This window comes from Melanaphis sacchari, unplaced genomic scaffold, assembly GCF_002803265.2.
Source record: "Melanaphis sacchari strain LSU unplaced genomic scaffold, SCAv2.0 Contig41_pilon_pilon, whole genome shotgun sequence".
Lineage (NCBI taxonomy): Eukaryota > Metazoa > Arthropoda > Insecta > Hemiptera > Aphididae > Melanaphis > Melanaphis sacchari.
This window is the reverse complement of record NW_020271269.1, coordinates 68,230-79,142: the sequence shown is the minus strand read 5'-3', so window position 1 is coordinate 79,142 and position 10,913 is coordinate 68,230. Positions and strand designations below refer to the sequence as shown.

General features: G+C 26.7%; 1 protein-coding gene across 1 annotated transcript; it reads right to left on the bottom strand.

The window, feature by feature from the left end:
• Window positions 1-5,192: 5,192 nt before the first annotated feature.
• Window positions 5,193-10,351, bottom strand: LOC112597467 (brain-specific homeobox protein homolog). Its single transcript, XM_025343528.1, has 5 exons — window positions 10,180-10,351; window positions 7,758-7,923; window positions 5,871-6,076; window positions 5,654-5,780; window positions 5,193-5,538 (listed from the first exon to the last, which is right to left on the bottom strand). Exons 1-5 carry the CDS (start codon window positions 10,276-10,278, stop codon window positions 5,273-5,275), a joined length of 864 nt encoding a protein of 287 aa, XP_025199313.1. The 5' UTR covers window positions 10,279-10,351; the 3' UTR covers window positions 5,193-5,272.
• Window positions 10,352-10,913: the final 562 nt, after the last annotated feature.

Genomic DNA, 10,913 nt, shown 5'->3' with positions numbered 1-10,913 from the left:
TCTACGTTTTCAAAAAATCTGTTATCATTGGGCCGTGTGTATTTCCCGCTCGACAGTAGGTATTTATACCTAGGTAGCCAGATAGATACCTAGACATTGTCTAAATATGAAATGATGTGACTAATCTGCTACTGTCATGGCACTTATAGTTGTTGGGAAAAGTGTCTTAAGATGAATTATCTTTGTTTTTTCGTAAAAATTTATATTAAGTCTGGTCGTCTAGAAATACTATTACAAATATTTAGCTAAAATATCAAATCTACATCTCTACGGCGGTCTCGAATTCTAAGACACGAAAAAACGAAATTCGATTTTATCCTAAACTCTATAGTGTTGCGTAAGTCATTAAGTTTTTTTATGGGTTTCGTTAGTTTACCACAAATCAAAAAATTGTTGATCTTTGATGCTCGTAACGTATTGTATAGTAAACTTTTCTTTTCCTAAGCGTGATAACAAATACACACAATCAAAATAATGGCACACGTCATCGCAAAACCAATTGGATTCGCACTGTTCTACTAAAGCGGGTAAGTAAGTATCTGACTATAGGTGAAAAAAATTCAATACACATCTGTGAATGTTATACTCGTATGTCATGAAATCGCAAAATTAGGACTAAGAAAATAACAATTTCATAAATATACATTACAGGTGACTTACAAATAGCGCGAGGCTCGGGACATTGGTAAAATATATACCTAATATTATAGTAATTTCTCAAAATATTTATATACAAGGTAAATTATCCGAGGAAGCGCAAGAAAATGTAGAAGTAAGGATTTAAAGTTATTTAGAAAAAAATGACAATAAAGATATTATATATATTACGTATGTTTTGCGCATTATCAGATTCGGTCATATTAAATCTACATAGATAGGTAGTTTTTTTTTTTTTTTTTTTTTTATTAGCTTTTAGTATGTAACTATAATAGCTCAACAATTATTAAATAGGTAGTTAATATGTGATAAAAATATAAAATAACCATTTGTACATTAAAAAATCCAGTTTTATTGTTTATTAAATCCATTAAAATACAAACCATCTTTTTTTAATCATAGGTATATTTACGTATCATGGAGTGAAAATATTTTCAAAATAAAATTAAACAATTAATTATAAAATAAAAAAAACATTACGTTTTTAAAATCTTAAAATAATACAAGTAATACGTTTGATTATACGAGGTTAAATTAAAAAAAATAATGTCAACTTTGGATTTGTTGTCCTCGAAAATATAGATTGCGGTTTGTTTAACAATAACATCTTATAAAATAATAGTTGATATGAATTTTGACAAACTAAAATCACTTTTCAGACCACTGTGTGACGTGCAACACGGCGCGGGTAGCTGCCAAAACGGCAGCATGCTTATCGCCAACCGCCGATGCGTTACCGTCAAAAACATTTTTTTAAACCGTCTTGTTTAAAACTGTTACCGATAGGAATAACGACCTACGTTTCTGATCCCTGTACAACCGCGGTTCTAGCTGTTGCTATTGTTACTCCACCCCAGCGGCGTGGCGGTTTTGAGGCCTCTCGGGACTTGGTTAATCCAAAAAATAATAATTCGTGGCAATTATTAACGGTAAATATTATAAAAGTTTTAAGATTTATAACAAGATAAAAAGAAAGAAGTGAATAAATAGCGTAAGTTTATGGATACAAAAAGCTAACCCTACGTTTGCGCAGAAAAAAATATTAACCATACCTATAGATAGGTGACAAAAATGTAGTTGTAGTTTAATTATATTTTAGTGAGGTTAGAATAATGGTTTGATATAATTATTTAGATACTAAAATTTTCTGTAGAATTATGGTAGACATTCAGTAATGTTGTATACTTGTATACATATGTATTAATAAAATATGATTTACACAATTAAATTACAATAATTACGTTTAGGTACCTGCACAAAACAATATCGACTAGTTAAACAAACCAAAACTAATAATTGATGATATTATCTACCTACGTATACTGATGTTCACTATGATAATCGATAATTATCGAAGTAACTAAAAAAAACTGGAGTCTGCGTGTCGGTAAGTGAATGAAATTAGTCATGATTTTAATTTTTGAATACAATCATTCGATTGAAGTAATTATAAAATTAAGAAGACGCTACTATCCATCCGGCATCCATACATAATGCGTGGGCGTTGTCTCCATACCTTAAAAGGATGTAAAAAATATCAAATTTGAGTTTAGCGGAACGAATTATTATAGTATTATATTGTTTAAATATTTGAGTGTATTGAGCTGTATTATTAAATTTAAAGATGAAAACATTAGCTGTGCTTAAGCGTCGGTTTTTTTTTTTATATTTAAATTTCTAATTGAGATACAAGCATTTTTAATTTTGTGATATTTCTCTGCTCATATATAGGTGGTAGTCGTATTATAAATTACTTATAAATTAAAATATCGAAATAAGCAAACGCTATTCATATAGATGAAATTAACTAATTGATAACAACATAATATCTAATGATAATATTATAGTGTATTTCTTACCTTTAAGACTTTAAGTATCTAGTGTACCTATAATTTTACAAGTATATCGCAGTGAATATACAGTGGACTCTCTATATACATAATTATATATACATTACGTATATACATATTATTCAATTGTTGTACGCGGGGAAAAATATTGATACAAATTTAGGGAATAAATTGATTATCGTGCTGTCGTTTAACATTTTAATCAACGCATGCACTTTATTATTGCTCTCCGTGAAGGGTTTTAAGTGTTTTTATTTAGAAGTAATTGCAAATAATAGGGTTAAATGATTGAAATGACTGGAGTCAAACGTCGGCTGCACCTTTGTATAATATATTTACCATCCCCCGCATCGGATAAGGTTATAATATAATATATATTGTAGGCATTTCATTATTATTAGGCGGGCGCGTGGCCATTGATGCTTTATTTAATATCACGTACAGGTAATCAAATTAGTGTCGTCCACGCCCGTCGATTCATTTATGTATGTGCACAATATGTATGCTGTATACTGTATAATATTATGACGACGACGGTAAATATACGAACGGGCGGAAAAACAACCCCTCGTGGCGGGATAACTCAATAATTTCACTCTTTACTATATGTATATACACACACACACATAAATGCACATTGCGCGCACGCGCACACACACACACACACACACACACACACACACACACACACACACACTGTGTAATATATAATAATATAAAACTATCAGAGTATAAATGAACACATGTTAAAGCGCGAAAAAAAAAATTGTCGATCATAAAAATATGTAGAACGTATGTTTTATAGCGTGTATTGTTATAGCGGTTTAATATAGAGAATACATTTTTTTTTTCTTTTTGAAAAAAAGAACACTTAAGTCTAATACGCGATTTTGTGATTGCAATAATTTATCGATTTTAAATTAAATGCCAATAATATATGTATCTTGTATAACTGTATAAGTGCTCTATAGTATCGCATTTAAACAAATAGGATGTCGCGGTGTCTATAATACATAAACATATCGGAAAATTACCTCGAAATTCGTTAAAATGAGAAAAGTCCTCCCTCTCGCTGATAATCAATGATGAAAAGACACGGTGGAAATAAGGGTTTTTAAGTTTAGATTATTTAGATATGTAAGTGTAAGTGTGTGTCTTTAAAACAGTAGATACATACAAGCCCGGATTAAGGATCGATTGGGCCCCAGAACACCATAAACTTAGTAGACCCCCTTTCAACTTTAACTTCAAAAAAATTGTATCACTACCTGCATTTTAAAAACTGTATAATATTGTATAATTTTGTCAGCACAAACAATTTATATATAAATAAATAAATTAAAAGTTATGTAATAATTTATTATGCACATATTATAAATTTATATATATATATATAAATACTGTATTTGTTAAAAATAATAATAACTAAAATTTTTTCTTTGATTTTTCTTTTGCAAATTGTTAAATAGTTTCATTAAAATCGATCAATTGCAAATTATCATTTTCTGATTATAATATTAATGATGTTAAATATTTCTTAGTTTAGCTTGTTTTATATTTATTTTTTATTCTTGATAATTTTGATAATGGTCTTTCGGCCGAACAATTATTTTTATTAGGTAGGTATATATGGGCACCTATTGCGAATAGATCAAGAATACCTAATATCAATTATTACTACTTATACGCTATCAATTATTAAAATAAAAATTTAATATTTATTATCATTTAGACCATTTAGTAATTTTTCGTAATAAAAAATTAAGAACATTTTTATTTTATAATTACTAATAATTATCTACTGTACCCATTAAAATAATTTTTTTTAAACTTTTTTAAACACATTAAAAATGTATATTTATATTGGAGATAAAGATTGGCTCTCAAATTCAGTGTGCTCCGGGACCGTGCCCTTTCCTTGGCACCCCCATTAATCCGGGCTTGATTACATACCAGTATTTTTAATAATTTTATAAATATTTATTTAGATTACATTTTAATTTAAAAAAAAATCATTATTTATACGACGGACGTTGGTACCTATGTTTAAATTATATTTTAATATAGGTATTACCTATTTTTATAAATTATTTTTGAATACATAGTATAGATAAATAATAATTGATAAATAAAATATTTTGTTTAATGTTAAAATAACCAATCAGTTTTTGAAATTTATTTTAACACTTCTCATTTAATTGAACTATATTAAAGAGTACGAGTACCTACGTATATACTTATTAATAATTTAAACATTAAATATTAAACGATATTATGATTCAGTTGTACAAATTAGGTATTTAATAATGCAATAGAATAAGTTATTCAAAACATATTATATTATGTATTGCTGGTTATTTTTTTTTAAATTATACTTATCCTTATGATAATAAATTAATCCCTAATATAAATTTATTATACATTTGAGCTATTCAAATATAATGTTAGTTTACTTAAAATATAGCGACAGATAAAAAAATTGGAAGACAAACAATTTTATTGGAAGTGTATAACACCAAAGATAACATAATATTTGTTTTCTTATTTTTCAGACAATTTTTTTTTTTTTTTTTTACATTACATATTTTATAATATAAAACTATAGCTAAATTAATAAATCTATATATCTACCTAATTAGTAATTAGGTATATGTTTAAAATATTATATAAGAAATATGGATACGATTGGCTTCTAACTGTTTTGTGCACAGTTTAATAATAATAATAATAATAATAATAATAGATAAGAGGTTTTTAGCTTATAATTAGAAAAATCTTTGTTGTTCGTAATTTCGCTGTACGCTATTTAGCATGTGTGAGTGATCACCAACAATATCTATTATCTCATCGTCGGCACCATCGACATCATCATCGTCGTCCATTTCAGAGACTTCACTTAGTTCGTATCGTTGACTTTTCTCATCATCGTTGTTAAGAGACCTATTTTGTAGAGCTAAATCTTTGGACTCCTGAATACCTGTATCTAATACACCACAAACTGATCCTTTAGATGAAAAGTCAACAGGATAATCTGAAATTTGAAATTTATCATTTTTTTAATGTATATTCAATTTATAACTTAGATTATAAACTTAATACACATACGTAATTATTGTACTTATATATAACTGTTATGTGAGACTGACCTGTGGTAAGCGATTTGTTCGCAGTGTTCTCTGTAAGTTTCTCCGAACCATTGACCGTTGTATCATCGTTAACTTTTCTCAATTGTTTTTTATGTTTCATCCTTCGATTTTGAAACCATGTTTTGACCTAAACATAAATGATTTAATACTGTTGAGTATAACACAAAATACCTACTAATTATAATTATATGTAGTTAAATTATTAGTTATGACTCACCTGTGTTTCAGACAATCTCAGTTCAGTAGCCAGTTCAACTCTCTCTGGCGTGCTTAAATATCGTTGTACTTCAAATCTTTTTTCTAGTCCGGTGAGTTGTTGATCGGAAAATACAGTCCGAGCTTTTCGTCTGCGACATAGCCTAGAGCTTAGTTGTCCGTGGCCATAGTCTGATCGGGCACCCCAAATACTTCCAAAAGGTACCCCTATAATAATCATTGTAACAATCATGTAGTATTATTAATATTACTCCGAAATATAATACATTTATACCAACATACGAGTATAAAATCAATTTCCAAAAATCAAGATCATAATCATTAATATGATAAAAAAAACCTTATGAAGAAGTAAAAAACTTTAATGTTCAACGTTAAAGATGATTAGAAAATCGGTTCTAGTTGGTACTTGAAAAGGGGGAGAGGGTAGGATAAATTGCTTTTATCAAAAATAAAAAATTACCAGCATTTAATTTCCAAAATTAACAGAAAATACTGTAAAAAAATACAGAAAAATGAGAATATTTAAACAATATCAATTTTTGATAAATTATTCAATTACTTATTTTTTTTGTAATTCAAAAAAAGAATAACTGCATAAACTTTTAAAAATTATTCGTATTATTATTTATTAGATGTGATACAATTTTCAAAATATTTTGACTATTTTTGTGCTATCTAAAGGTATTAGATATTTTTGACTTTTTGGTTTATTTTTGATTTATATTTATAATAAACTATTATTTGCGAGAAAAAGCTTGATATTTTCATACAAAGTTCTTCGTAAGTTATTATTACTATAGTTCAAATATAATAAAAACATATAGTCACACTTTGGCGGCCATAGATATTATTAATGAGAAGGGATTAAATTAATAGGTATATGCCTATACCTATCATTATTATTTAACAATTTTTACATGTCTATACTAGTATTAAAAAAAAACAAAGGAAGGATGGGTTTTGAACATCCAAAACCCCTATCTGTACGCCGTTGTAAAGTCACAATATTTTTTTATAAGTGATTAAAGTTCATATTCTTAAAAAATTTATCTAGAAAGCTAAAAATTCATTTAATTTTTAATTTTTGGTCCTTATAAGGCTTGATGATTTAATATAAGATTTCTCACAAGTTTTTATTATAATTAAAAAAAAGTTTAGTCTCAAGCTATACAAATATTTCTTATGAGTTATGAGGAATTGAAGTTAAAATGTTGATGACGTTGGATATTCAAATATATAGTAATGATTTACTTCCAAAGGGTTTTTATTATTTTGGTGTTAATCAAAAAATATTAACCATTGAAACTTGAAACATTCCAATATTACTTAAGTTATAATTTTCTATACACAATATTTGTATGTATTGTGAATATTTAACGTATCATAATCCATTACAGTGAACTATATTCAACGATGAAGAAAGGCATTCGATACCTACAACACAGCAGAACGGCTTCCCTAGTTTTAAAAAAAATATATATTTATTTTAATACAATACAAAATTACTTAATTATTTAAATTTAATGATCACCTATTTTTTTTCTTATAAATATTAACTTTTTTTTGTACGTATACTAAATTAAAAATTTCTCTACGTAAATATTATAATAATACAAACTCAGCTCAAGAGTTGAAATGGTTATGAAAATGTAGTAGCCGATCAATTTTTAAAATTAATATAGGTACTGTTGTGAATTACTAGCTCGCAAAGAAGAGCAGAATGCGGAAAATCTCTAAATATCTTGACCGTATTTTGTTTTATACCTTATCTTCTATATCGGCCCTTATAATATTACGATTTCATAATATACTTTCATTGTATTGACTAATATTTACAGAAAATATATTCTAATAAGGGCTTATATTAATTTTTATTAATAATTACCTTGAGGTGAAATAAAAAACGGTTCTGCGATACCATTTTTATGCATATTATAATGTGCTGGATATGATAAATAGGCAGAAGCCACCGTTGATGGCAACATCGGAAAGCATTCTTGACTTTGCGGCAGTTGATGATTTCGATTTCTTTCATGACTGGTTACCTGAAACTTTTTTTATCTCTTATTTAAAAACTTCGAAATAATGAATTTAACACGAGCAAGTGTAAATTAAACCCGTATATTTTTATTCTAATCGTTTATATCACAAGTGACACAATATAGGTGCCTATATCAAAGAATTAAAAAGCATGTTGATATACAAATAAAAACAGTATTCAATTTTTTAAAAGTGTTCTTAAGAGGATGTCAGTGTACTAGTTTTTTCTCTCTCTACGACCCACTTCTAACATTTACAAAAAATATTCATGTAAAATAGCTGTTTATGGTTTTTTTTTTTTTTTATATAGCAACGGTTCTTAACTTAGGGTACGCGTACCTCAAGGGGTACATGAAAAAAAATTGACTAATTGACTAATGGCGAAAAATGTTGAATATGTTTATTTAAAACAATTAATTTCAAAATATTCATGATATGTTATTAAAAATGAAAATTTGTGTCATAAATTAAAACTTAACCGTCAACTTATCTAATAGATAAGGAGTATAGAATGTGACATAGAATTTTTTTTTTTGTTATTTTTTTTATTTAAATATTTTAAAAGTAGTTATGTGAAAAAGTTTAAAAATTATAATGAGGGATACAATCTAGCAAAATATTAAACTTAGGGGTACGGGACGAAAAAAAGGTTAAGAACCGCTGATTTATAGGATCAGAATGAATAAATTTAAAATTTAAAATAAGTTTATTTAATGTCATTAATTCAGTTTAGCTACATTATTATTAGGTTTATAATATATTTTAAATTATTATTAATTATTAAATTTCGTTGATTCACAAATAGTATGCGACAGATTCAATGAATATATATAAGTGAAAAAAGTAATATTTAAGTATAAATAAATCTTTATAAACACAATATATTTAGATTAAAAATTTTAATTGAATTTATTACTTATAACAATAGTTAACGTAATCATTTATCATTGAATATTAATAATTGAAAATAATAATCTCAAAGAATTTATTCACTTTAAATGTATATGTATACATAAAAAAGAAAGATCGATTTTTATCAAAAGCGTGTAATGCATATAAAAGCGTATTTATAACTCATAATAATTACATCATTTTAATTATAAAAATAAATAAATATTATTTAATTATCATAATTATTGTAAATGTTTGAGTATTATTAGTATGGACGCGTACTGTGGGAAGCATTCCAGCGGTGTCGTCGTTTCTAACGGAAAACAAAGTTTTATTAGATAGTAATTTATAATTTGAAATCTTAGTCATTTATCAATGTAAGTGTAAACATGACACAATATAATATGTATATATTTATAGAAATTTCATAGAATAAAACTCATTTTTTATTATTTTTTAAATCAAAGGAATTTACAATTTTTTTTTAGTGAGATAGGTACTTCCTAAAGTATGAACTATAGTCAATTCAAATTATTAACTGTAGTACAAAACACATAATACACTACTGTAGTATTTCATTAAATACAATTTAATTTTGCTGATACCTAATTATATTAGTTATGTACCTTTAGCTATGTTTTCTTAAGCAAAGCGATGATTTTAGAAGAAAAGCATTTTTTTATTTTTATTTTTGTCCATAGATTTTTATAGCAGAGTTGATTGTTTGTGTCCTCAGAGTGTAAAATTTTAAAACATCAATTTTGTATATTTTTACATTTTTAAATAAATTTATACGTATTAAAATTTATTATACTAAATTATTAAATACATTTTAGATGAATAAATTAGCGTATAATGTTTGATCCTTGCATCATCGTATAGTGTACAGTGGTTATCTGCAGTATTCTGGTCACTATCATCGAAATAAATCAAGTAGCATTAACATTATTTGAAATCTTAATTATTATTTTTTCCATAGAATACAACCCCCCAATCATCATAGGACCTCACAGGACGTAGTTTTGAAATATAATTAAAACATCTAAATGTTTTAAATTATTTCATGCGTATTGTATAATTTAGTATAATTAGCAATGTATTCTAAAAAATCTGAAATTAAATATATACTATAAATTACTATAATTTTATAAAAAAAATGGTCAAATTATTAATCAAACTGATTTTAATTATCGTACAATTGTGAAGCTTTATGAAATATTTAGGTACATGGAAAGTATTTAAAATATTTATTTAAAATTAAAAAAAATATTCTATAATATGGTGTTGGTTGGTTAATGCTTAGATAAGATGGAAACATTTTAAATTAATATGTTCAGTTTTGAATTTACATTTTATGTTTAATAATGATAAAATACCTCAGAATTTGGTCTGTTGTTCTTTGATCTGAATAATATATCCTCAATTAAAAATGATGTGGAGTGTCCAGGAGACGATTTCCTCTGGTTTTCTGGCATTTTATTTGGCTTGATTATTTAAACTATCTATAACATAAATGACGTTGCGTTTCCTAGAATCTTGACAGGCAAATTGTTCGCGATTTACTACACCAAAATTCGTAAACGCGCAGGCATTATGTGTTACTTTGTCACCCTAAAGGACCGTCCCATCGACGCCTCCCATTGGCTGCATTGATCGTTGCCAGCCCTTTCGTATTGGCTTGGTGGTAGCCATACTGGAACCCTTCATCCCTGGCTGGAGGGAAAACGGAGATTTAAGTATTATATATTAAACAAGTTAGGATTGTCAGCAATTAGTCGGTAAACGGGTGGGCTGGCTTTATGAGAGGAGGGTGTTCAAAAAGCTTCTCTCGTTATAAGATTCTCAGTAAAAATTATTAAAGCCATAATATATAAAGAAAAATGTGAACACTGATGAATTGAAAATTTACCGTAACGTAGGTAGGTACACATATTTACGTTTAGCAATCCACCTAAATTATTATTACAAATATTATAGTATCAAAATACTTAAAATATAATTCTTTGTATCACATAAAAATAAATTAATAAAAATTGATTTTAAGAAATCTATTTTTAGATCTGTTTAACATTTTAATCTACCTATTATTATTTATTATTATTATGCAAAA